The sequence below is a fragment of the Erinaceus europaeus genome, chromosome 3 (assembly GCF_950295315.1).
Source record: "Erinaceus europaeus chromosome 3, mEriEur2.1, whole genome shotgun sequence".
Taxonomy (NCBI): domain Eukaryota; kingdom Metazoa; phylum Chordata; class Mammalia; order Eulipotyphla; family Erinaceidae; genus Erinaceus; species Erinaceus europaeus.
In genome coordinates, this window is record NC_080164.1 from 45,492,530 (window position 1) to 45,519,657 (window position 27,128).

General features: G+C 42.8%; 1 protein-coding gene across 1 annotated transcript; it reads left to right on the forward strand.

The window, feature by feature from the left end:
* Positions 1–7,021: 7,021 nt before the first annotated feature.
* On the forward strand, positions 7,022–19,480 carry CD207 (CD207 molecule). The gene is made up of 5 exons (XM_007523694.2): positions 7,022–7,134; positions 12,160–12,534; positions 15,765–15,916; positions 16,812–16,930; positions 17,318–19,480. Exons 1-5 carry the CDS (start codon positions 7,080–7,082, stop codon positions 17,466–17,468), a joined length of 852 nt encoding a protein of 283 aa, XP_007523756.2. The 5' UTR covers positions 7,022–7,079; the 3' UTR covers positions 17,469–19,480.
* The last annotated feature ends 7,648 nt before the right edge of the window (positions 19,481–27,128 follow it).

The window sequence follows — 27,128 nt, forward strand, 5'->3', positions numbered from 1 at the left end:
TTGCCTCTTTCCCACCCTTCACTTTTTTTTTTAATGCAGGGCCAAGAGGTGGGAGGTAGCAAAATTATTTTTTTTAATTTTTAATATTTATTTATTCCCTTTTGTTGCCCTTGTTGTTTGTATTGTTGTAGTTATTATTGTTGTTGTTATTGATGTCATCATTGTTGGATAGGAGAGAGAAATGGAGAGAGGAGGGGAAGACAGAGAGGGGGAGAGAAAGACAGACACCTGCAGACCTGCTTCACTGCCTGTGAAGCGACTCCCCTGTAGGTGGGGAGGTGGGGGCTCGAACTGGGATCTTTACACTGGTCCTTGTGCTTTGCACCACATGTGCTTAACTCGCTGCGCTACCGCCCGACTCCTTAGTATAATTATTAGTCAAAAGACTTTCATGCCTGAGGATCCAGGGTTTCAATAAACCTGTGGTCTTAACAAGTTCTGCAATTTACTATTATGTTTTTAGTAAAAGGACACTTAGTTTTTATGTTGAAAAGGGAACTTAGAGGGAATCATATATAGTACTGGTTATAAAGACATCGGTATTATGATTTGCTAGAACATGGGTATATGTTGGGATTTGATCATTTGCTGGCTTAGTGATTTTAGTTTGTAGAGGACAGATTGTTGTGGTACTGAGATTTTATGTTGAGATTTTGTGTTTTGGGACGTCTTGTCCTTTTTTGGTGTTTGCAGGACTGGGCACAGGTTTGAGTAGTCCATGAAACACACACACACACACACACACACACACACTCCCACTAGGACAAAAGTGGACACTTGCTGGGTTTTACTTACTCTGAGCACTGGGAACTTGACTCCAGTAGTCAAGCAGAAACTACATGATTAAAGACCAAGTGGCTACTACAGAAATTATTTATATAGTATGCATGGTGGTGAAAGATCAGCTCTTATCCTATCTCCTCTGTTTGGGGAGGGGACCCTGGCCAAGAGCAGTGTGAAATATAGATAATTAAATCATAAAACATATGACATGTTATTATCAGTGCTTCAGTTCCTTCTTGCTAAGGAACTTCCCCATCCCTCTCCTCCTGTCTCCTGCCTTCCACTGCCCTCCCTGTCTCTGCTCCTTTCATCCACATCCCAATGGTACCTTGCTCCTGAGAGGCCAAAATTTCTTCCTTGATTGAACAGTTGAGAGTTGGTCGTATGTAGCATATTCTAAATGACGATCCATTTTCCTAGTCATGCTTTTACATATTTTGTTAGGAGACCTGCGCTCCTAGGGCGCTTTCTCACTGACCAGTTTCTTTTTTTTTTCTTTTTTTAAATTATCTTTATTGGATAGAAACAGCCATAAATTGAGAGGGAAGGAGGAGATAGACAGAAAGACACATGCACCCCTGCTTCACCACTCGCAAAGCTTTCCCCCTGCAGGTGGGGGTCAGGGGCTTGAACCCAGGTCCTTTCGCACAGTAACATGTCGCTCAACCAGGTTTGCCACCACCTGGCCCCAACTGACCAGTTTCTTAGCACAAATGATGCTTCTTTTGGCTGTCTGCTTAGGCCTCACTTAGTTTCTGCTTCCCACCATGCACTCCTCCAAGTGGCCCTTACCAAACAATTCCTTTCAGTCAGTTAGCAATGCCTTTCTACCTGGGGGGAGCCCAAGTCTGGCTCCCCCATGCCCCCCTTCATTAAACTCTGCAATAGTACATTTTGGCCTTTTCCACTCTGCTGTTCCAAGGTAGTAGCTAGCTAAGGCTCCTGACTTAGGTCACCACAACTCTTTTTTAGGTAGACTTTTTAAAAACCAGTTTTAGGCAGAAAAAAAAAAAGAAAATTAGAACAGAATACAATGCTCTTATAGATTCCATCTCACCCATATCCCTTAGCCCTGACCTTTCAGTATCTTCCACTAGAGCAGTGTTTGTTTTATTACAAAAAGACTTAGCTGTTTCATGAGAGAGAAACAGAGAAAATCACTGACTGAGAGGCCAAAGCACCACTCAGGCATATGAGGCATATGCAGTGCTAGTACTGGGGATTGAACCTGGGGCCTCAAACTTGCAAGTTCTGTGCTTTGCTTTATTACATCTGCTAAACCTGCATTACCACTTGAAGCCCATAGTTTACAGTAGGATCCACTCTTGGGTATTAATAAATGTATAATAATCCATTCCTTCCTTTTTTCCAAATTTATTTATTTCATGAAAGGGCTAGACAGATACAGAAGACGAGGCCAGAGCATTGCTCTGGCATATGGGGTACTGGGAATTGAACCTGGGGCTTCATGCCTACAAGCTCTGCACTCTACCCACTGAGCTACCCGCCTGGCTGTGGAACACTGTTTCTCAGGGCAGGTTCTGTGACTCTTGTATGATGCACCTGACATTCTGGAGGAGCAACTGGATAAATCATCCCACCTTCCACTCCCCCTCCTTCCTTCCTTCCTTCCTTCCTTCCTTCCTTCCTTCCTTCCTTCCTTCCTTCCCTACCTTTTTTCTTTCTTCCTTTTATCCTCCCCTCCCTCCCTCCTTCCAATCCACCCTCCCTCTCTTTCTTTCTCCTCTCTTTCTTTCTTTCTTTCTTTCTTTCTTTCTTTCTTTCTTTCTTTCTTTCTTTCTTTCTCACCACCAGTATTATTGCCAAGGCTTGGTGACTGCAAAATGAATCCACTACTCCTGGTGGCCACTTTTTTTTCTACTTAAAAAAAATTATTTATTTATAAAATAGAAACACTGACAAAACCATAGGATAAGAGGGGTACAATTTATACCACCAGAGCTCCATATCCCAGCCCCTCCCCTGATAGCTTTCCTATTCTTTTTTTTAAAGTTTATTTATTTATTCACTTTTTGTTGCCCTTATTGTTTTATTGTTGTAGTTATTATTGTTGTTATGTCATTGTTGTTGGATAGAGTAGAAATGGAGAGAGGATGGGAAGACAGGGGGGGAGAGAAAGATAGACACCTGCAGACCTGCTTCACTGCCTGTGAAGCGACTCCCCTGCAGGTGGGGAGTCGGGGGTTCGAACTGGGATCTTTACACTGGTCCTTGCGCTTTGTGCCACATGTGCTTAACCTACTGTGCTACCACCTGATGCCCAGCTTTCCCATTCTTTAACCCCATGAGAATATGGACCCAGGGTCATTATGGGGTGCAGAAGGTGGAAGGTCTGGCTTCTGTAATTGCTTCCCTGATGAACATAGGCATTGACAGGTTGATCCGTACTCCTAGCCTGTCTCTCTCTTTCCCTAGTGGGGCAGAGCTCTGAGGAAGCAGAACTCTAGGACACATTGGTGGGGTCATCTATCCAGGAAAGTCTGGTAGGCATCATGTTAGCATCTGGAACTTGGTGGCTGAAAAAGAGTTAACATATAAAGCCATACAAATTGTTGATTAATCATGAACCTAAGGACTGGAATATTGCAGATGAAGATTTGAGGTCTCTGCTTTGGAAATAGCTGGTAGGTCTATTTTAGGTATATTCCAAAGGGCTCATAACTTTATTAGTTTTTGCCTGAGCCTGACATCTGATATGCCGGTGGACCCAAGTTATTGTCTGGAGAGATGATATTATGGCTGGAAAAAGGGCTAGAAAGCTGGATCAGGGAGGAGAGTGTATAAATATTGGCTGTAAACCCCATCTATTTGATCTGGGGCCCACATTCAGCTTATGAGCCTATGTAACCTCTGCATCCCTGGAGGTCTGAACTTGCATTCTGTGGTCATCAGTAGGAACATTCTGAGTTGCACCAATTTCAAGGCCCATCTTCTCCTGTGTCTTTATTGATAGAACAGAGAGAAATTGAGAGGGGAGGGCAAGACAGAGAGGGAGAGAGACAGAGGCACCTGAAGAGCTGCCTCACTGCTTGTGAAGCATCTCTCCTTTTAGGTGGGGAGCTCGAACCCCGGCTTGGTAATGTGTGCATTTAAACAGGTGTACCACTGCCTTACTTGGTGCCTCTGCCCTACCACATATCCCCAGGACTCAAACCAGAAGGCGACATGGACCCCCTTCACTATCTGGGATCTGCCGGCTAAATCCCCCTTTCCTTAAATACAGTCACCCTGTTGAACTGCTTTAATAACTGCCTCCTTTCTCATTTCATAATCATTCCCCTCTGTCCTCTTCACCTCTCCCCTCTTCTGCTCCCCTGTTCCCTCTCCCTGGTGGTCTGTTTTTCTCTTTAATTCCTTCTATGCCTTGACTGGAAGGACTCAGGTCACTGTTCTGTGGAGATGTCTCTCAGCAGACATTCCTGCTAAGGAATTTTTTTTAAAAGTCTCATGTCTTTTCCACTCTTGTGTTATTATGTCCACATCCCAGCTCTAAGAAAAAGGTTATTCCAACCAGATAAGAGAGAATAGTAGCCAAATGATTTTCTCCCATCAGTCCTTTTCAGAGAAGGCTATAGAATCACTTAGTGTCATGAATAGAGGACACAGAAACAGCAGCGGGGACTTCCCTTCCTCTCTTCACAGCAGTGATTGCAGATCACTTTTCAGGGCCAGAGTTCCTCCTCTGGGGCTCCCCAAGTGTCCTGGAAAGCCATCTACTCTCCTGACCTGAAGACAAGTCTGAGGCACCCACCTCCCTCTTTGTCTCTTCTCTCAGCCCACGGGCTGGGGGGCTGGTGGAGCACAAGTGGGATGCTTGGGACAGGTGTTCAAGTGAGCATAGGAGCAGAGCTTGTGACGCACTCCTTCCCCACAAACTGGGAAGTGAAACTCCTCATGGCTGGCACTTTCACATCCACTGTGTCTGAAGCCCCAGAAGACCACAGCCCAGGATTCTGGTTGCTTCTTACCCAGCTTCCTCATCCTGCTGGATCAGTCTTGCTCAACAAAGAGCAGAATACCTACCTGAAGCTTCCATTTTTATCACTTGGATTAAATACTCCCTCACCTTAGCCCCTCCTAATGCAGTGGGCACCAATTTGGGGAGGCTCCAGATGGACTCATAGAGAAGGTGCATGGGGGTCCCATCATAACTCATGCTCCAGACAGGCAGAGGTCTGGAAAAGTTAGCTTTACATAGAGAGGGAAGAGATCAGATAACCCTCAGCTGCATGGTGACTTCTTTCCCTAAAGGCCTCGGGAAGAAACCAGAAGCCCACCCCCTAAGTTCCCTTTATGGAGGTCTTGAGTAATTTGGATCTTCTCCCATTCCCAGATCATGGAATATGATGTGAACATAGGACCAGTGAAAGAAATAGTAGAGTCTTCATCTTTTCATTACTGTGAATTCATTCATTCATCTTCCATTAATTTACCTATTATCCATCCATCCACCCATTCTCCCTTATGTCCATCTGTCCTTTCATCTAATTATCTCAAGCTCTCCTTTTCCTTTTTCTCTTCTTGCATTTCCTCCTATTTTCCCTGTCTTCTAAAAAATATTTGTTTAGAATCTGTTTATTTTAAACAGATTTCTTAGAGGATCTAGGCTGGGGGTGAGTGTTTTTTAGGAGACTGAGAATTTTTTTTCTCTTTACGTATTGCATCATTCCCACCACCAAAGGTCTGAAAATTTAATTTCTCAAAAATTGAGAAATTTTACGCATGTATCCATAACTGCATTTACTGTAAGTCATTAATCCCCCCACAAAAAATTAAAACATATTTCTCAGATTTGGTAGTCTTCATTTTTAAAAAGATTCATTAATTAGTGAGGAAGAGAAAGAGGGAGAGAGAGAGAAAGAGAGAGAGAGAGATGACACCAGAGCGTCACTCCTGTACATGTGATGTGTGTGGGGGGTTAGATTCAGGACTGCTTGTTTAAGACTCTAGTGCTTTATCCACTGCACCACCACCCACCTCAGTGCATAAAAAGCAAATCAGGAGAAAACTTAGTCTGCAGTTAACTCCACTCTTCCCTGAACATCTTCATCTGGTCTGCTATTACTGAGCCATCCCAGGTACAACAGTTCACAAATACTGGAATCAGGGAAGAGGATGCAGGTCATACATTTACATTTTGAATCTCCAAACCCCACTTTCTAGAGGGATACAGTATCATCCAAGATGCCATACTAATACATTATTTGGTAATTGGGTTAACTTTGAGAAATCACTTTGTTAGGATTTGCTGTGTAATACCCAACATCACCATAATTTATGCCTGTGCCACTGGTTGCTTTTGTTCTCCCTGGTCTAGGCTTTTAAGAGAGTCAACATATCAAAGACTCAGCCTATGTATTAAAAAGACTCAGTCTGTGTTTTAAAAAGTTTGAGACATACAATCAATTTTTCCCCTCTCATATTAATTAAATAGTGATTTATATGACTACAAATTTATAGGAGTGTACATAAACACCATTCCCACCACCAAAAGACTGTGCCCCATCCAGGCCCCCCCACCCCCCCACCACTGCCCCCGGGAAGCCAAATATCCAGCCTCACCCTCACCCCAGTGTTTTCACTTGGGTGCCCTACTACTCTCCTGTTTTTATGCTTGTCACTTGATCTCCTAATTTGTTCACTCAGGTCTGTCTTTCCTTCCAGACTTTGAGTTGTTCAGCTTTGTGGCTCAGACCTATAACAGTGTCTAGTACCAAGAAGGCACTCAATAGACTTGTGTGGGATGAATGGATAGATGGTGGATAAAGAGAATCTTCTAAGAGAGATAGGCTAGCCTGGGGAGAAGATGCTTAAGGTGTCCTTTTAAGCAGATCCTTCCCTTCACAAAAAGTACAAGTGGCCTCTTCCGAAAGGCTCAGACATTTGAGGAGAGGACTGAGCTTTGGTCAGGACTAGACGAAGTATTTAAACCAAACATGAGGAACTTTGGCATGCCATGCTGACCTCCTGTGGGACCCACTTCCTGTTTCCTCTGGATAAAGCTGGAAGCACTTGTGCTGAGTGGGGGAGCGTCAGGATGAAGCCTGTTGAGAGTGAGGTGCCAGATGCCCACTTCACTGTGGATAAACAGAACATCTCCCTCTGGCCTCGAGGCAAGTGCCGGAGCATCACTGCTCCACTATGTGCTCCAAACTGTGCTCTGGACCAGCATTTGCTGGTTCTGCAACATATGTTCTCTTCTTCTTCCAACAGAACCTCCTCCCAAGGTGGGTCCATCTCTGGTTTGGAAAAAGTGCCTCACTGTCCGTGCTGCAATGATCTTCCTGATGCTGGTCCTGGCTGCCTCCATCCTGGTGCAGGCTGTCCTCTGTACGTCCTGGATTTTTTTTCCCTTTTTTCTGTTTGTCTGCACTTGATCCTTCCCGAATTCAAACCCCACCATTACCCCACCCTCAGAAATATAGGCTAGACTACCTTTTTCTTCCCAAGTCTTCCTCATCTATCATCCTATTTTGGGGATCTGCTCTTTTGTCCCCCTGGAAGCTTTTACTTATTTCTTCTTCTCCTTCTTCTCCTTTTTCTCCTCCTTTTTCTCCTCCTCCTCCTCCTTCTTCTTCCTCTTCTTTTCTCTCTCTGTCTCTCTCTGTCTCTCTCTCTCTCTCACCAGAGCATTACCCAGCTCAAGTTTATGGTGGGGTGGGGGATTGAACCTTGGGGTGGGGGATTGAACCTAGGAATTTGGAGCCTCAGGCATGAATCAATTCACATAACCATTATGCTATCTATCCCCACCCCTCCACCCCCATTCTCTCCTCTCTCAGTGAGTTCAGCATCCCTTTAATCAGAGTCTGTAGGTGGTCTCTAGTAGGGACTGAGGATTCCTTTTTTTTTTAAATTTCTTTATTGGGGAATTAATGTTTTACATTTGACAATAAATACAATAATTTGTACATGCTTAACATTTCTCAGTTTCCCATATAACAATACAACCCCCACTAGGTCCTCTGAAGGACCTGTACTCTTCCCCCCACCTCAGAGTCTTTTATTTTGGTGCAATATGCCAATTCCAGTTCAAGTTCTACTTGTGTTTACTGATCTTATTTTTCAACTTCTGCCTGAGAGTGATATCATCCCATATTCATCCTTCTGTTTCTGACTTATTTCACTTAACATGAATTAAAAAAAAATTTATTTTATTTATTTATTCCCTTTTGTTGCCCTTGTTTTATTGTTGTAGTTATTATTGTTGTTGTCACTGTTGGATAGGACAGAGAGAAATGGAGAGAGGAGGGGAAGACAGAGAGGAGGAGAGAAAGATAGACACCTGCAGACCTGCTTCACCACCTGTGAAGCGACTCCCCTGCAGGTGGGGAGCCGGGGTTAGAACCAGGATCCTTATGCCGGTCCTTGTGCTTTGCACCACCTGTGCTTAACCCGCTGTGCTACAGCCCGACTCCCACTTAACATGAATTTTCAAGCTCCATCCAAGATCGGCTGAAAACAGTGAAGTCACCATTTTTTATAGCTGAGTAGTATTCATATATATATGAATATATATATGAATATATATATAATATATAATATATAAATAATATATATATATATATATTACAACTTGCTCAGCCATTCATCTGTGGCTGGACACCTGGGTTGCTTACAGGTTTTGACTATTACAAATTGTGCTGCTAGAACATATGTGTACACAGATCTTTTTGGATGGGTGTGTTGGGTATCCCCAGGAGAGGAATTGCAGGATCATAGGGTAGGTCCATTTCTAGCCTTCTGAGAGTTCTCCAGACTGTTCTCCACAGAGGTTGGACCAATTTACATTCCCACCAGCAGTGCAGGAGGGTTCCTTAGACCCTACAACCTCTCAAGCATTTGTTGCTGCTACCTTTTCTGATGTATGACATTCTCACAGGAGTGAAGTGGCATCTCACTGTTGTCTTTATTTACATTTCTCTGATAATCAAAGACTTGGAGCATTTTTTCATGTGTTTCTCAGCCTTTTGGATCTCGTCTGTGGTGAATATTCTGTCCATGTCCTCTCCCCATTTTTGAATAGGGTTATTTGTTTTCTTGTTGTTGAGTTTGGCAAGCTGTTTATATATTTTGGTTATTAAACTCTTGTCTGATGTATGGCATGTAAAGATATCCCATTCTGTGAGGGGTCTCTTGGTTTGGGTAGTGGTTTCTTTTGCTGTGCAGAAACTTTTTAATTTGATGTGGGGCTGAGGATTCCTTTGTATTCCTCGACTCACCTAGGTGGAGAAGCAGGCCAACAAGCCAACAGTCTCCACACCAGGACACACTTGCTTCCTTCCCTTGTTCCATCAGCGATCGTGTCAAGGGAGATCTCTTTATTGTCCTTTTGTCCTCTCAGAATTTTCTAAGTCTCATGGCTATTGTACCTGGCAGAGCCTTTTTCCCTCCAGCTCTCCAGAAAGCAGATGGAAAGTATGTCTCTTTTTCCCTCTCTAGGCATCAAGATGTATTTGATCTCAGCTCAGAGCAGAATCTCCTGCTGTTTGTTTGTCTTCTCTGTGGCACCCAGTCTGTGACCTGAGTGGAATGTGACAGTGGGTGGAACAGGGGAAGATGAAGAATAGTTTCAAAATTCTTTCTGTAGTCTCAAAGGAAGCCATCCAGACCAGGAGTCTCCATGGTAGTCCCAAACATGACCCAAGGGGCCTGTGGGTAGATGTGGGAGGGATGGTCATACCCTGGATAATGCCACTGCAGGTTCTTTGAAAGGAAGGGGCCTGGAAATTAAGTTATGGGATTGAGAAGGGTTTGGGGAGAGTGATGCTTAGAGAAATGTGTTTGTCAAATGTGCACAGAGAAAACCAAAGACTGGGTTCTACTTCCTGCTTCTGCTTGCCTGTAGGATTTTTTTTTTTAAACTGAGTCCTTGTATTCTATTTTTTACTTATAGTTTATATTTACCTTTTTATTATTGATTTAATAATGATTTACAAGATTATAAGATAATAGAGGCATAGGTATAGAGGGTATAGTTCCACACCATTTTCACCTTCAAAGTTCTGTGTCCCTAGCCCCCTAGTGATAACCACTATAGTTTACCCAAGGTTTTAGAGGTAAGTTGACAACTTTTTTCCCCTCAAGTTCATGTGTTTCATCTCTCTATATTCCACATGAGTGAAACTATCGAGTATCTGTCCTTCTTTTCCATACTTATTTCACTAAGCACAATCACCTCCAGTTCCAACCATTTTCTTCCAAAGAACACAGTCTAGAATATAGGCTTTAAAAATCACTTAGTACTTCATTGAGCATATGTCTTATAACTTTTTTTTTTTTCTTTTTTTCTCCTCCAGGGTTATTGCTGTGCTTGGTGCCTGCACCATGAATCCACCGCTCCTGGAGGCCATTTTTTCCCCCTTTTTGTTGCCCTAGTTGTTGCAGCCTCGTTGAGGTTATTATTGCCATTGTTGACGTTGCTTTGTTGTTGGATAGAACAGAGAGAAATGGAGAGAGGAGGGGAAGACAGAAAGAGGGGGAGAGAAAGATAGACACCTGCAGACCTGCTTCACCGCCCCTAAATTGACTCCCCTGCAGGTGGGGAGCCGGGGGTTCGAACCGGGATGCTTATGCCGGTCCCTGCGCTTTGTGCCACGTGCGCTTAACCCATTGTGCCACCGCCTGACCCCCGTCCTATAACTTCTTTATCCAGTCATCTACCAATGGGCATTTAGGTTGCTTCCATATTTTGGCTACTGTGAATAATGCAGCTATAAACATGGAAGTGCATATATCCTGTTGAATTAGTGTTTTTGTGTCTTTTGGATAAATGCCTAGGATAAGGCATCTCCATTTTTATATACTTAAGAAGTCTCCATATTGTCCTCCACCATGCATGGCTGCACCAGTTTTCATTCCCACCAGGAATGTAACAGTCCCTCTTTCTCCACATCCTAGTTAACACTTGCAATTTTCTGTTTTGTGGATGGAGGCCATTCTCACAGGTGTGAAGAGGAATTTCAATGTGTTTCCTTTCTTCCTTTTCTTCTTTCTTTCTTTCTTTCCTTCCTTCCTTTTCTTTTCTTTTCTTCTCTTCTTTCTTTCTTTTCTTTTCTGTTTTCTTTTCTTTTGTCCTTTCTTTCTTTCTTCCTTCCTTCCTTTCTCCCCCCCCTTTTTTTGCCTACAGGGTTATCACTGGGGCTTGTTGCCTGCCTGCACTATGAATCCACTGCTCCTAGAAGCCATTTTTTCCATTTTGTTATTTTGTTCCAGTTGTTATTGCTGTTGTTGTTGGATAGGACAGAGAGAAATCGAGAGAGGAGGAGAAGACAGAGAGAGGGAGAGAAATATAAATACCTGCTGACCTGCTTTACCACTTGTGATGTGACCCACCTGCAGGTGGGGAGCTGGGATACCAAACCAGGATCCTTGTGCCAGTCTTTGCACTTTGCACCATGTGCGTTTAACCCAGTGAGCTACTGCCTGCTCCTCCCTGTGTTTTCTTTTAAATTTACTTATTGATTTAATAATGATCCACAAGACCATAGGATAAGAGGGGTGGTACAATTCCACAGAATTCCCACCACCAGAGTTCTGTATCCTATCCCCTCTATTGGAAGTTTTCCTACTCTTTTTCCCTCTGAGAATATGGACCCAGAATCATTGTGGCATGCAGAAGGTGGAAGGTTTGGCTTCTATAATTGCTTCCCTGCTGAACCCCATGAGCTTTAATTTACATTTCTCTGATAATGAATGAAATAGAAAATTCTCTCATGTCTGTGGGTCATGAGTATCTACTCTTTTAGAGAACTATTCATTAAATCTTTTGCCCACTTTTTAAATTGTGTTGTTCTTTTTTTGTTGTTGAGCTATATACATTCTTTTTTAAAATCTTTAAAACTTTTTATTTTTTATTATCTTTATGTATTGAATAGAGACAGCCAGAAATCAATAAGGGGGGAGGTAGAGAGGGAGAGAGAAAGAGATGCCTACAGACCTGCTTCACTACTTGAGAAGCTTCCTCACCACAGGTGCAGGGGCAGGGGGACCAGGGGCTTGAACCTGGGTCCTTGCACATTGTAACATGTGCACTCAACACATAACCCAGCCCTGAGCTATATGAATTTGTTATAGATGTTTGGTATCAATTGCTTGTTGGTCCCTGTATTTTATTTGCCAATCTGTGCACAGTCAGCACCTGCCATAGTTTCCAGCTCCTCTACCATACAAGAGCATGTTTATGGAATAAATACATTATGAGGGAATGGAGGGGAGGTGATGCCTCCATGTCTGGAGTCTTGGGATGCTGAATCTCTCTCTTTCCTTCCTTTCTCTTGATCACCCTGCACACCCCCATGCCTACACTTCCAATGGGAAGACCTAGATTGACATTGATGACTTTCTCAAATCCAGATCCCTTCTTTATGGGTACAATATCGGATATAAAGGCCAATGTCCGGCTTCTGGAAGGTTGTGTGGTCAATGTCAGCACCCTGGATACTGCAATTAAGAGAAACAGAGGCAACTTGGAAGCAACCAGCTTTCAGGTCCAGGTGGTAAATGGCAGCTTGAATCAACAACTCAGGACAATACAGCAGTTGAAAAATGCTATGATGGAGACCAGAGCACAGATTCAAATGTTAATAAACAAGTGGGAGCAAGTGCGTGATTTAGATGCCCAAATCCCAGAGCTGAGAAGAGACTTGGAGAAAGGTGGTGCTTTGAGTACAAAAATTCAAGAACTCCAGAACAGTGTGGAGAGTATTGGCAAGTTGCTCAAATATAATGGTAAGTAACTCAGAAAGGGCCAGGTGGTGACACACCCAGTTGAGATCACACATTACCATGCTCAAGGACCTGGATTCAAGTTCCCAGTCTTCACCCATGGTGGGTGGGGGTGGTGGTGGTGGAGAAGCTTCATGAGTGGTGAAGCAGGGCTGTAGGTTTCTCTCGTTTTCTCCCCCCTTTTTCCCTTTCTTCCTTTTTTTTAAAGTTTTTATTTTATTAAAAAAATATTTGTTTTCCCTTTTTTGCCCTTGTTATATTATTGTTGTAGTTATTATTGTTGTTGTTATTGATGTCATTGTTGCTGGATAGAACAGAGAGAAATGGAGAGAGGAGGGGAAGACAGAGAGGGGGAGAAAAAGACACCTTCTTTCAGGGCAGGCTTGGTGATAGTTGATTCTTTCAACTGTTGCTTGTCTGAGAAGGTTTTGATGCCTCCATCTAGTTTGAATGACAGTCTAGCAGGATACAGCAGTCTTAGTTGAAAGCCTTTCTCATTGAGTACTCAATAGATATCTCACCATTCTCTTCTAGCTTGTAGTGTTTGTGTGGAGAAGTCTGCTGCTAATCTTAGGGGTTTTCCTCTGTAGGTGACTTTTTGTTTTTCTCTTGCAGCCTTCAGGGTCCTTTCTTTATCCTTATTCCTTTCCATTCTAAAAATGATGTCTCTTGGTGTTCTTAAGTCTGGGTTAATTCTGCTTGGGACCTTCTGGGCTTCTTAAATCTTTATGTCTTTGATGTTGTCCAGACTAGAGAAGTTCTCACCTATTATGTCCTGAAAATGCTTTTTAAAAATTTTATTTATTTGATAGAGACAGAAATTGAGAGGAGAGAGGGAGATAGAGAGGAAGAGAGGGAGAGAGATAGAGAGACACCTGCAGCCCTGCTTCACCACTCGTGAAGCTTTCCCCCTGCAGGTGGGGGTCAGGGGCTTAACCCAGGTCTTTGCACACTGTAATGTGTGTGCTTAATCAGGTGCGCCTCCATCTGGCCCCCTGAAGAATGCTTTCTTTCCTTCCCTCTCTTTCTTCCTCTGGTAAGCCAATACTATGTATATTATTTCTTTTGAAGTTATCCCATAGGTCTCTGTTGTGGTTTTCATTATCTCTTAATCTCTTTTTGAGATCTCTGACTTTTTAAAAATTGTCTCTAATTCGTCCATGGCATCTAGTGTTTGGATGTTGACCTCATTATTTTGTGTTTCACCCTTTGGGGGCTTTTAGCTGGACTCTTGTCCTGGTTCATTTCTCCAATATTTCTTCTTGTTGGTTTAACCATTTTATATAGTATGTTATGAGGTTGCTCTCTCAGTATTTTTCAAATTACTGATCACTCTCACCTGGATTGATTTGTGTCTAAGTAAGGTAATTAAAAGGTTCACATTTGTGGAAATTGACAGTTGTTTCAATAGTATTTTAATCCCTGAATTGGAGCTCAGTGGCTTAAAAGCCTCTTTTGTTCTTTTTCTTCCCTGTAGGCTATGGGAACCTGAGTACTTTTAAACTATAAGTGGTTTAATCACTGACTCCTGACCAAGAGATAAAGCAGGGTGGGGCAGAGATAATCCAGTGGTTATGCAAAGAGACTTTCACAGCCCCACTGCTAGTCCACGGAGATATAGATCTTCTCCTGAGTTTCCTGGTTAGTTCTCTGTCCCCTGGTGTCAGCACAGGGCCTCCCCTACCCCTCATGCTCCAGATTCTGAGGGCAGTAGCAGTGGAGACTCACAGCTGCATTTGGTGAGTCTCAGGGGAGTCCTCTCCTCCCTTCAGCCATCCCCATGTTGATGAAACAGACTGGAGATGGTGTCTCAACTGGTAAACTTCTGGACTGTTACCAGTCACTTAATCTCTCCCTAGGCTCCTCGCTGTCCATGAGCCACACGTGTTTGCAATACCTGGTGATTTGGTGGGTTCCTGAAGTCGTTCTAGTCCTGTCTTGTTGTGGTCCCAGGTGGTCTACAACAGACACCTGCAGACCTGCTTTACTGCCTGTGAAGTGACTCCCCAGCAGGTGGGGAGGGGGCTTGAACTGGGATCCTTATGCTGGTCCTTGCACTTTGTGCCACATGCACTTAACCCGCTGCGCACCCACCACCCAACTCCTTTTTAAAAAGTTTTTTAAAAGTATTTATTTATTTATTTATTTATAGGCTATAGACAGCCAGAAATTGAGAGGGAAGGGGGTGATAGGAAAGGAGAGAGACAGAGAGACAACTGAAGCTCTGCTTCACCACTCACAAAGCTTTCCTGTTGCAGGTGGGGACTGAGGACTCGTACCTGAGTCCTTGCACACTGTAACATGTATGCACAACCAGGTGTGCCACCACCTGGCCCCTCTCTATCCCTCTCTGTCTCCACCTTCCCTCTCAATTTCTCTCTGTCCTATCAGATAAAAGAAAGGGGGAAAATGGCATAAATGGCTACTGGAAATAGTGGATTCATAGTCCAGGCACTGATCCACAGCAATAATCTTGGGAGCAAAAAAAAGGAGTCAGCTGGCCTCTGACCCATGAGGTCTTGCCTGTCTTGGGTATGAGGCCATGAAGTCAATATATATATGAAATTGGGAGAAGAGCAGGGTAGGAATGGCTGGAAAGTTACCAAGAGAAGGCTCATGGGCCAGGCAGTGGTGGACCCATTTGGGTGCATGTGTTGTAATGCCCAAGGATTCGGGTTAAAGCTCCTAGTCCATATCTGCAGAGGAGACATTCTGTGAGTGCTAAAACAGTGCTGCAGGTGTCTCTCTGTCTCCCTTTCTCTTTGTCTCCCCCTCCCCGATGACGTATCTTTGTTTCTATTCAATAAATAACTGAATATTAAAAAAATTAAAAGGGCTCAGTACTGGGGTTGGGGTCTCTCAGGAGTAAAGGGCCAGGCATCAGTTTGGGTTTAAGCACCAGGGTATAGCATATGAAAACATTAGCAATCTGTTCTGCCACAAAGTTAGCAATTTTCTATTTAGTTCTTTACCTAGAGCCCAGGACCTCAGCCACTAGTGATAGTGTTTGGGGAATTGCTTCTTGTTCATGAGAGTGACAGATTCTTGACCCATCCCCTCTGCCTTCTCTGAGCCCTAAGATATGACCAATCATGGTCAGACTTTCATGATCTGAGTGTCCTTGACATTCTTTACAAAGCCCCAAAGACTCCACTGCCCAGCCCCATTCATTGATGTTTCAGTACCCCAGAATGAGGCAGCACTCAGAGACCACCTTTCACCCTTATTCCCAGGTGGCATTCTACAGATGGTTTCTAAAGGATGGATGTACTTTCATAAGAACTTCTATTATTTTTCTCACATTGCCAAGACCTGGTATAGTGCTCAGCAGTTTTGTGTGTCTAAGAATTCACACCTGACCTCAGTGACCTCAGAGAGTGAACAGGTGAGTACTACTCATGACTTTTAGGAGGTGTGTGTGTGTGTGTGTGTGTGTGTGTGTGTTTGTGTTAGCCACTGACTCAGGGAGGATGGGGAAGATTATGCTGTAATAATAGCCCCCCCCACACACACACACATCCATAACCTAACAGTGCAGGATTACTCTCACTTACATACATGTCCAATGAGGGTCTTGCTGGAGAAGACTTCATCTCTGCATATGCTTCCATAATTGCTGAGGTCAAAGAAGTACCACAAAAAACTGTTTTGGCTTTTAAAGCTTCTGCCCAGAAAGAATAGCCATCACTTCTGCTGATGTTTCATGGACTAAAAGCAAATTATTCAGCACTCCCAGCCTTTAAGAAGACAAGTAGGTCCAGTCTTTCCATGTGTCTCCAAATCAGCATATTTGTGGTTAACACTAGTGATGCTATACAATACAAGACATCTCTTACCTGGTGGGGCAGAATATTGAACAAGCCCCTCTTAAGTAGGAGGTCAGCTAGTGACCCCAAATAAGGCCGTGGGCTCTGGAGTCAGAGCCTAGAGTCCAGCCCTGCCTCCAGTTAGTCCCAGAGCTCGGATCAGATGATAATATCATTAGGCCTCAGTTTATTAATTCACCACATATGCATGATAATGTTACCCACCTCAGAGCATAAATGAGTAAATACATATGAAGGGTTTATATTATGCTGTGCATAGAGTAAGTACTTATTGTCCCCAGGCTTCTGCCTGGGATTTAGCCTTTCTTATGTTCCAGCATCAGCTCCTGAAGAGGGCAAATGAACAGGGAACAGAAGAGGCTGTAGTTTCAGGGCCTGTGTCTGACCACCAGAGAGAGACTGACACTCTTCCTGAACCTCAGCAGCGCCTCTATTCTTCCTCCTTCCCCACAGGAGTTTCTGTACAAGGCAGCAGGTGGGTTTGTCTATTGGATTGGCCTGACCAAGGCAGGGAGTGAGGGGTCCTGGACCTGGGTGGATGATACACCATTCAACAAGGCCCAAAGTGCAAGGTAAGCCCCCAGAGGACTCTTTCCAGTTGACTTTGCTGGGCCAGGGGGTGGGGTGGTCTTTCTCCATGATTATAGAGCTGGAACCCTAAACCAAAGTCTAGCTCACTTTTGCCACTAATTGATTGTGGAGCCTGGGACCACAATGACATCCACTCAGCTTCACCAGGCAGTGTATTACAGTCTAGGTGTTTGCAGTGTGGCTTTATCTAAGAACTTGAGATGGTGGGCTACTTGGGCTTTTATTTGGAGGGTGACTGCAGGCATAGAGGTCTATGGCTCATTAAAATCCCTTTTAATCAGGTTAGGTGAAAAATTTGCTATGTTACAAAGATAAGAGTGAAGTTACTCAGATCTTTATTGGAAGTAAGCTTTTTTTCTCTTTGGTAGGTACTGGATTCCTGGTGAGCCCAATAATTATGAGAGCAATGAACAGTGTGTCAGTTTAAAGATACCCGCACTTCAGGGATGGAATGATAACTCCTGCGATGATGTACTCCGTTTTATCTGTAAAAAGCCTTATACTCCATCAGAGCTGTAACAATCTTGACTCCCAAGCCTATACTTTGAACTCCAGTGCTTACAGAAAGCCAGGAGGTTCAGTTCTCTCCTCCATACTCCAAAGTGACTCTGCATTTTTTTTCTTCTTGTTTGCTTCAGAAATGTCCCAAAGGCATCCTGGAGTCTATCTGGGAATTTTCAGACCCCATGGAGGCAGCTGGAATGGAAAGATGTTGATTAAAATGGGAGAGTTGGGTAGAAAAGGATTTAGAAGTTCAGATGGCCTTGGTAAGGCTATTTGGGACCCCGTCATCTGGGACCATACTTCGGGCTTTCTCTTTTATTCAAAGAAGTGTTAAGTCCCCCTCCCCCAATATGACAGTTTCTTTGAGTCACCCAATAAATTCTTCTGATACAGATATTCCAGGATGTTTCGGTTAAACTCTCAGAATTCTAGTTTCCTGCTTGGGCATTCTGGTGGCTGGCAGGTGTGTGGGGGAGGGCAGAAGTAAGGCTCTGCTATTGATGGTCCTGTTCATGATTATGTCCCCATCACTTTCTTCATCCAGTTCTCTGAGTTGGGCTCAACTAGTATTTCAGAGGCTAACCTCAAAGTGGGTCATTTTTAGAGCTGAACCAGGATCCACTCCTCACAGGGCAAACTCTAACTCATCTCTGTTTCCACAAAACTCTGATTTCTCTGTCTCACCTCTTCTGTCCTTCCTCTTTCTTTTGCATTTTCTCTCATTCTGTGCCTGTGCAGGGGACATTTTCTGAACCTAAAGTGTTTCCCTTCCAGGCTGCATTGGAATAAAAGGCTGTGTGGGCAAAGGCTTCCCTCTGTGTGCACTTTTATTCTTGGGTGTACAGGTGGATGTGCATGAAAGGCCATTGATTTTGCTTTGCTGGCACTCATGTGGGTGGCCTTGCAACAGAGTAAGCCAACTGGTTTCCGGTGCTAGCACAAGAGATTACACAAACAGGCAGAAACCAGGGGATAATTCAGCTACGAACAAATCTACTTTATTGTACAGGAGGCAGGGTTTAAATAGCAGAATGGAACAAAGAACATTTTTCACATGTGGCAATGATGATGGGTTTCTAAAAGGTCAGAACCCTCGTGGTGGAGGATCTAAGGAATGAAGAGAATTGATAGGAGACTTCAGGATGATTAGAGAGTAGAGGAGAGTTCAGGATGATTAGTTGCTGTGGGGCAAGAGTGTTAATTAACTAAAGGTATTTAGAAAAACATGTTAATTATAAACAGAGAAAGGCAGAATATTGATACAAGGAGTAGTGATCAAAGAATGAGGAAATAGAGTGTGGGCCTTACTATTATACTACTGACAAGGCAGGATGATGGAGTATAGTTTCTATGTGATCAGAGATGGTGAACTTATAGTGAACTTAAAGCAGGCAACCATTTGGTTTGTAGCAAGGGAATGAGTTAAGTGTTAGGGGGTGTAGGCCTTTGTGAAGTCTGGGAGACTGACAAGAGGAAATTGAGTCAGGAAAGCTTTTCCCTCCATGCTCAATCCCTGAAAGGGAGAGGCTGACAGATGGAGTGTTTTTTCAGACCTCCGTCTTTAGGATGAGAGCTCCCCTATGCTCTAAGCATGCTCTCACAATTATCCTACATGCTTGACTTGAAGTTCTAGGCTATCCTTATAAACCATTCAAGAATCACAGGGTGTAGAGGAGTCTTAGTCCTGAAAATGTTACAAATCTAAGCAGTAATTACCCCTAATTCTTTTTTTAACTTTTACCCTTTAAAAGTCTTTATTTTGGAGGCCAGGTGGTGATAAATATGGCTGAGTGCAACTGTTATAATGTGCAAGGACCTGGGTTCAAGCTCCTAGTCCCCACCTCCAGGAGAGATGCTTCAAAACTGGTGAAGCAGTGCTGCAGGTGTATCTCTGTCTCTATTTTCCCTCTGAATTTCTCTGTCTTTAATTCAAAATAAATAAACAATTAAAGTAAAAATGTTTTTGAAGTCTTATTTCTTTTTCCTCAAAGTGCATCAAGGGAAGTAAGGTATACCCAGTCATTAAAATTTTTTAAAGTTGGGAGCCAGGCAGGTGACACACCTGGCTAAGCACACATATCAGCATGTACAGGAATCTGGGTTAGAGCCCAGCTCCCCACTTGTAGGAGGATGCTTTATGAGTGGTGAAGCAGAGCTGTAGGTGTGTCTCTTTCTCCTCTATTTTCTCTCTTCTCTCAATCTCTGTCCTGTCAAAAATGGCTTCGCGGAGGGGTGGATCTGTAGTACTGGCACCAAACCCAAGTAATAACCCTGGTGGCAGTGGAAAAAAAAAAGAGGGGGTGGGCAGTAGCATTGCAGGTTAAACACACATGGCGTGAAGCACAAGGACTGGCATTGTTGTGACCCCAACAGAGTTTGGGGCTATTAGCATACAGAGGACAACATCCGCCGGAGGAGGAGACACAGAGGGGAATGCATAAAAAGAGGGGCTCAGAGCAGCCCGCTGGCTTGGCCAGGTCACCTTCATAGCAGCACGCTCCTATTGATTTGGATTTTAGACTTATCTTTACACATGATGGTCTTGGGTGGTTTGATTGCAGATTTTAGACTTTGCCTGTTCTCTTAACTAGAATCATTTCTTCATGATTATTGTGACTTTCTAAATAAACCCCTTATTGGTTTAATCTTAAATGGGCCTATTTGTTATTGCTATATGGCATAAGGACCCCAGTTCAAGCCCCTGGCTCTCCACCTGCAGGGGGTCACTTTACAAGTAGTGAAGCAGGTCTGCAGGTGTCTGTCTTTCTCTCCCCCTCTCTGTCTTCCCCTCCTCTCTCCATTTCTCTCTGTCCTATCCAACAACAATAACAATGACAAAAATAATAACCATAACAATGACAGAAAAAAAGTTGTTTTATATTTATTTATAAAAAGGAGACATTGACAAAACCATAGAACAAGAGGGGTACAACTCCACACAATTCCCCCACCAGAACTCCATATCCCATCCCCTCCCCTGATAGCTTTCCTATTCTTTACCCTCTGGGAGCATGGACCCAGGGTCATTATGGAGTGCAGAAGGTGGAAGGTCTGGCTTCTGCAATTGCTTCTCCACTGCATATGGGTGTTGGCAGGTTGATCCACACTCCCAGAAGACTTATTATTATTGACTGATCCTAACTGGTTTTTAAAAATTTATTTATTTTCTCTTTTGTTGTCCTTGTTGTCTTTTTATTGTTGTTGTAGTTATTATTGTTGTTACTGATGTCATCGTTGTTAGATAGGACAGAGAGAAATGGAGACAGGAGGGGAAGACAGAGAGGGGTAGAGAAAGATAGACACCTGCAGACCTGCTTCACCACTTGTGAAGCGACTTCCCTGCAGGTGGGTAGCCAGGGGCTCGAACTGGGATCCTTACGCCGGTCCTTGCGCTTTGTGCCACATGCACTTAACTCGTTGCGCTGCTGCCGGATTCCCGATCCTAACTGTTTTGAACAGATTTTTTGGGAGACACACACACACATCCAGACCATAGCAATCTCTATGTCCTTCCCACATGTAAGAAGTAATGAACTATGTTTTACTTACTTGAATATAGTGTCTATGTTATTTGCAATTTTCTGCATGGGGTATTTGTTTACTTATATTAATATAGATTTGAGGATTTTATACTTTAGATTATACTCCAATACTACTTTATTTCTCAACATTTTCCAGTTTTAACTTTTGGACCTCTTTTAGTTGACTCCTGTGGTATGTAGTTATTTGTTTTTCCAGTTCTGGCTTATGATGGTGTGGGGAATTGATTTTAGAAACTCAGGCATGAGAATCTTTTGCACAACCATTATGCTATCTCCCCACTATTTACTTATTTTCTACATACTTCCATATTTTGAAAAAGTACCCTTTGTAACATTACAGGTGGCACAGTAGGTAAAATGCAGGACTTTTGAACAATTTGGTTCCTGGTTTACCTGTCGCCTTCATTTGCATTTGTTCTCTCAAGCGAACATGAAGCCAGTCTGATAAAGGTGAGAACTTGGACCAAATTGGGTCCCAATTCGTTTTCTGGAACCAGTGAATTCTCTCTTTCTCATTTAAATAAAAACATTTTTATTTATTCATTTTAGTGAGAGAAATACAGAGAGATAGGTAGAGAAAGGGAGAGAACAAAGCACTGCTCAGCTCTTGCTTGTGGTTCTGGGGATGGAACCCGGGACCTCAGAATAGCCAATTCTCTGACATCTGGGTGTCCTGCTTTTCAGTTCAGTTCTGAAACTAACTCCTAGAGTTTGCACAGACTCACAAGACTGCCATTCCCCTTCCAGATACTGATTGAAAGTAGGATCTTGCACCAAAGTAAAAACCCAGTGGTGAGGGGTAGACATGTAGCTTCCTGGGCCTGTGGGGGGTGGGAGTGGGTGGGAGGGATGGGTCACAGTCCTTTGGTGGTGGGAATGGTGTTTATGTACACTCCTAGCAAAATGTAGACATATAAATCAGTAGTTAATTAATATGAGAGGGGGAAAATCAATTGTATGTCTCAAAGTTTCTCAAAACACAAACTGAATCCTTTTAATATATAGGCTGTGTATTTGATAAGCAGACTCTCTCAAAAGCCTAGACCAAGTAGATTAGAAGCATCCAACAGCACAGCTATATACAAGATACTGGATACTGTACAGCAAACCATAACAAAAGGACTTTTCAAAGTTAACCCAATTAACAAATAATGTGATGATAACATTAACTATCGATTGTCTTTTTGAACCCTAAGACAGCAGGAACCTCACTTCTCCACTATAGAGCCCCTACTTCCCCCAGTCCTGGAACCCTTGGATAGGGCCCACTTTCCCGTATGCATCTCCCAATCCAAACCAAATAATATTGCATCCGCCGATCACAACCTAACCAACGCAACGATTGCCACCTCAACATGCTTCACCTCAGACTGTGTCCAGAGACTTCACGTGTGGAATGACAACCCTTCAGCTTCATTACTCGGGTGAGACCTTTCCTTTTATAGTACACTCTAATTTCATCTCAGGTAGTTCACTTTCTAACAAAGTCCCATAACCTAGATATACACCAGTTTCTGTGAGAGAGAGCTTATGTGCACACGTATCCATAAACTACTACAAAATATATACCTGAAAGCAGTAGTACACTAGAGTTTGCAGTGTACTACTTCCTCTCCACTATTCCAAGCTTGGGATCCATGATTGCTCAACAAATTGTTTGGCTTCGTATGTTAACTCTCTTTTCAATCACCAGGTTCCAGATGCCACCAGGATGCTGGCCAGGCTTCCCTGGATTGAAGACCCCACCAATGTGTCCTGGAGCTCAGCTTCCCCAGAGACACACCTTACTAGGGAAAGAGAGAGGCAGACTGGGAGTATGGACCGACCAGTCAACGCCCATGTTCAGCGGGGAAGCAATTACAGAAGCCAGACCTTCTACCTTCTGCAACCCTCAACGACCCTGGGTCCATGCTCCCAGAGGGCTAGAGAATGGGAAAGCTATCATGGGAGGGGGTGGGTTATGGAGATTGGGTGGTGGGAATTGTGTGGAGTTGTACCCCTCCTACCTTATGTTTTTGTTCATTAATCCTTTCTTAAAAAAAAAAAAAAGAAAGTAGGATCTTCAGGTTACCTACACATCTGCCATATTGACTGCAAACTTGAGGACTCCCATTAATTTCCTTCCAGACTCGATATTACAACAACTCATAGAACTCAGGAAACTACCACATATGCTAAAGAACACAGACAGTCAGGCTGAACAGTTAGGCTGAACAGAGGCAAGTGGGGAGAGGTCCAGAAGGGTCTGGAGCACAGGCACCTCTGTACCTGTGATGCTGGGACATGCTAGTTTTGAGGGTTTTTCTTTTTTTATTTCTTTATTGGGGAATTAATGTTATACATTCAACAGTAAATACAATAGTTTGTACATGCATAACATTTCTCAGTTTTCCATATAACAATACAACCCCCACTAGGTCCTCTGTCATCCTTTCTGGACCTGTATTCTCTCCCCCCCCACCCCCCACCCCCAGAGTCTTTTACTTTGGTGCAATATGCCAATTCCAGTTCAGGTTCTACTTGTTCTTTTCTCTTTTGATCTTGTTTTTCAACTTCTGCCTGAGAGTGAGATCATCCCATACTCATCCTTCTATTTCTGACTTATTTCACTTAACATGAATTTTTCAAGGTCCATCCAAGATTGGCTGAAAATGGTGAAGTCACCATTTTTAACAGCTGAGTAGTATTCCATTGTGTATATATACCACAACTTGCTCAGCCACTCATCTGTAGTTGGACACCTGGGTTACTTCCAGGTTTTGGCTATTACAAATTGTGCTGCTAAGAACATATGTGTACACAGATCTTTTTGGATGGGTGTGTTGAGTTCCTTAGGATGTATCCCCAGGAGAGGAATTCAGGATCATAGGGTAGGTCCATTTCTAGTCTTCTGAGAGTTCTCCAGACTGTTCTCCACAGAGGTTGGACCAATTGACATTCCCACCAGCAGTGCAGGAGGGTTCCTTTGACCCCACAACCTTTCCAGAATTTGCTACTGTTACCTTTTCTGATTTATGACATTCTCACAGGAGTGAAGTAGTATCTTATTGTTGTCTTTATTTGCATTTCTCTGACAATCAAAGACTTGGAGCATTTTTCTCATGTGTTTCTCAGCCTTTTGGATCTCTTCTGTGGTGAATATTCTGTCCATGTCCTCTCCCCATTTTTGGATGAGGTTATTTGTTATCTTGTTGTTGAATTTGGCAAGCTTTTTATATATTTTGGTTATTAGACTCTTGTCTGATGTATGGCATGTAAAGATCTCCCATTCTGGGGGGGGGGTCTCTTGGTTTGGCATTGGTTTCTTTTGCTGTGCAGAAGCTTTTTTTATTTTATAATTTATTTCTTTATTGGGGAATTAATGTTTTATATTCAACAGTAAATACAATAGTTTGTACATGCATAACATTCCCCAGATTCCCATTTAACAATACAACCCCCACTATGTCATTCATCATCTTTCATGGACCTGTTTTCTCCCCATCCACCAACCCACCCCAGAGTCTTTTACTTTGGTGCAATACGCCAATTCCATTTCAGGTTCTACTTGTGTTTTCTTTTCTAATCTTGTTTTTCAACTTTGGCCTGAGAGTGAGATCATCCCATATTCATCCTTCTGTTTCTGACTTATTTCACTCAACATGATTTTTTCAAGGTCCATCCAAGATCGGCTGAAAATGGTGAAGTCACCATTTTTTACAGCTGAGTAGTATTCCATTGTGTATATATACCACAACTTGCTCAGCCACTCATCTGTGGTTGGACACCTGGGTTGCTTCCAGGTTTTGGCTATTACAAATTGTGCTGCTAAGAACATATGTGTACACAGATCTTTTTGGATGGATGTGTTGGGTTCCTTAGGATATATCCCCAGGAGAGGAATTGCAGGGTCATATGGTAGGTCCATTTCTAGCCTTCTGAGAGTTCTCCATCCAGGTTGTTCTCCACAGAGGCTGGACCAATTGACATTCCCACCAGCAGTGCAGGGGGGGTTCCTTTGACCCCACACCCTCTCCAGCATTTGCTACTGTTACCTTTTCTGATGTATGACATTCTCACAGGAATGAAGTGATATCTCATTGTTGTCTTGATTTGCATCTCTCTGACAATCAGAGACTTGGAGCATTTTTTCATGTGTTTCTCAGCCTTTTGGATCTCTTCTGTGGTGAATATTCTGTCCAAGTCCTTCCCCCAATTTTGGATGGGGTTATTTGTTCTCTTGTTGTTGAGTCTGGCAAGCTCTTTATATATGTTGCTTATTAAACTCTTATCTGATGTATGGCATGTAAAGATCTTCTCCCATTCTGTGAGGGGTCTCTTGGTGTGGGTAGTGGTTTCTTTTGCTGTGAAGAAGCTTTTTAATTTGATGTAGTCCCATAGGTTTATACTGGCCTTAGTCTTCCTTATAATTGGATTCGTTTCATTGAAAATGTCTTTAACATTTATGCGGAGAAGACTTCTGCCAATATTTTCCTCTAAGTATCTGATAGTTTGTGGTCTAACATCCAAGTCCTTGATCCACTTGGAATTTACTTTTGTATTTGGTGAAATACAGTGATTCAGTTTCATTCTTCTGCATGTTTCAACCCATTGTTTCCAACACCATTTGTTGAAGAGACTCTGCTTTCCCCATGTAATAGTCTGGGCCCTTTTGTCAAAGATTAGATGTCCATAGGTGTGGGGCCTCATTTCTGGGCTCTCAATTCTATTCCACTGGTCAGTGTGTCTATTCATGTTCCAGTACCAAGCAGTTTTAATGACAATGGCCCTATAATACAGTTTGAGATCTGGGAGTGTGATGACTCTAGTTCTGTTCTTTCTTCTCAAGATTGTTTTGGCAATTCTAGGTCTTTTCTGGTTCCAGATAAACATTTGTAACATTTTTTCTATTCTCCTAAAAATGTGCTTGGGATCTTGATGGGGATAGCATTAAATTTGTAGATGGCTCTGGGTAGTATATTTATTTTAATGATGTTAATTCTTCCAAGCCATGAACATGGAATATCTTTCCACTTCTTTGTGTCTTTTTCAATTTCTTTGAGTAGTGACTAGTAATTTTCAGTATACAAGTCTTTCACTTCTTTGGTTAGGTTTACTCCTAGATATTTTATTGTTTTTGTTTCTATAGTAAAAGGAACTGATTTCTGGATTTAAATTTCATCTAACTTGGTGTTTGCATAGAGGAATGCCATTGACTTTTGAATGTTAATTTTGTAGCCTGACACCTTACTGTATTGCCTGATGATATCCAAAAGCTTCTTGCTGCATTACTGAGGTTTTTCCATGTATACTATCATGTCATCTGCAAATAAAGACAGTTTGACTTCTTCTCTTCCAATCTGTATCCCTTGAATTCCTTGCTCCTGCCTGATTGCTATGGCAAGAACTTCCAGCTATGTTGAATAGTAATGGTGATAGTGGGCAGCCCTGTCTAGTACCTGATCTGAGGGGAAATGCTTCTAGTTTTTCACCTTTGAGTATGATGTTGGCTATAGGTTTGCTATATATAGACTCCACTATCTTCAGAAATTTTCCATCTATTTCCATTTTTTGTAGTGTTTTGATCATAAAGGGATGTTGTATTTTGTCAAAGGCTTTCTCTGCATCTATTGATATGACCATGTGGTTTTTGGTCTTGCTTTTGTTGATGTGGTGGATCACATTGATTGATTTACATATATTAAACCAACCTTGCATGCCTGGGATAAACCCCACTTGGTCATGATGAACAATCTTTTTGATATACTGCTGTATCCGGTTGGCTAGAATTTTGTTCAATATTTTCGCATCTATGTTCATCTGAGATATTGGTCTGTAGTTTTCTTTTTTGGTTGTGTCCCTGTCTGCTTTTGGTATCAGGGTGATGTTGGCTTCATAGAAGCTGGCAGGGAGTATTCCAGTGTCTTCAATCTTCTGGAAGACTTTTAAAAGTAGAGGTATTAGTTCTTCTTTGAAGGTTTTGTAGAATTCATTTGTAAAACCATCTGGTCCAGGACTTTTATTTTTGGGAAGATTTTTGATAACTGTTTCAATTTCATTAGCTGTGATGGGCCTGTTCATGTTATCCACTTCCTCTTTACTTAGTTTTGGAAGTTGGTAGGTATCTAGGAAATCATTCATTTCTTCCAGGTTC

Coding starts and splice junctions, on each gene's coding strand:
- CD207 (XM_007523694.2), top strand. CDS start 7,080: ATGATCTTCCTGATGCTGGTCCTGGCTGCCTCCATCCTGGTGCAGGCT. Junction 7,135..12,159: donor CCTGGTGCAGGCTGTCCTCT/GTACGTCCTGGA, acceptor TCTCAAATCCAG/ATCCCTTCTTTATGGGTACA. Junction 12,535..15,764: donor CAAGTTGCTCAAATATAATG/GTAAGTAACTCA, acceptor CCTTATTCCCAG/GTGGCATTCTACAGATGGTT.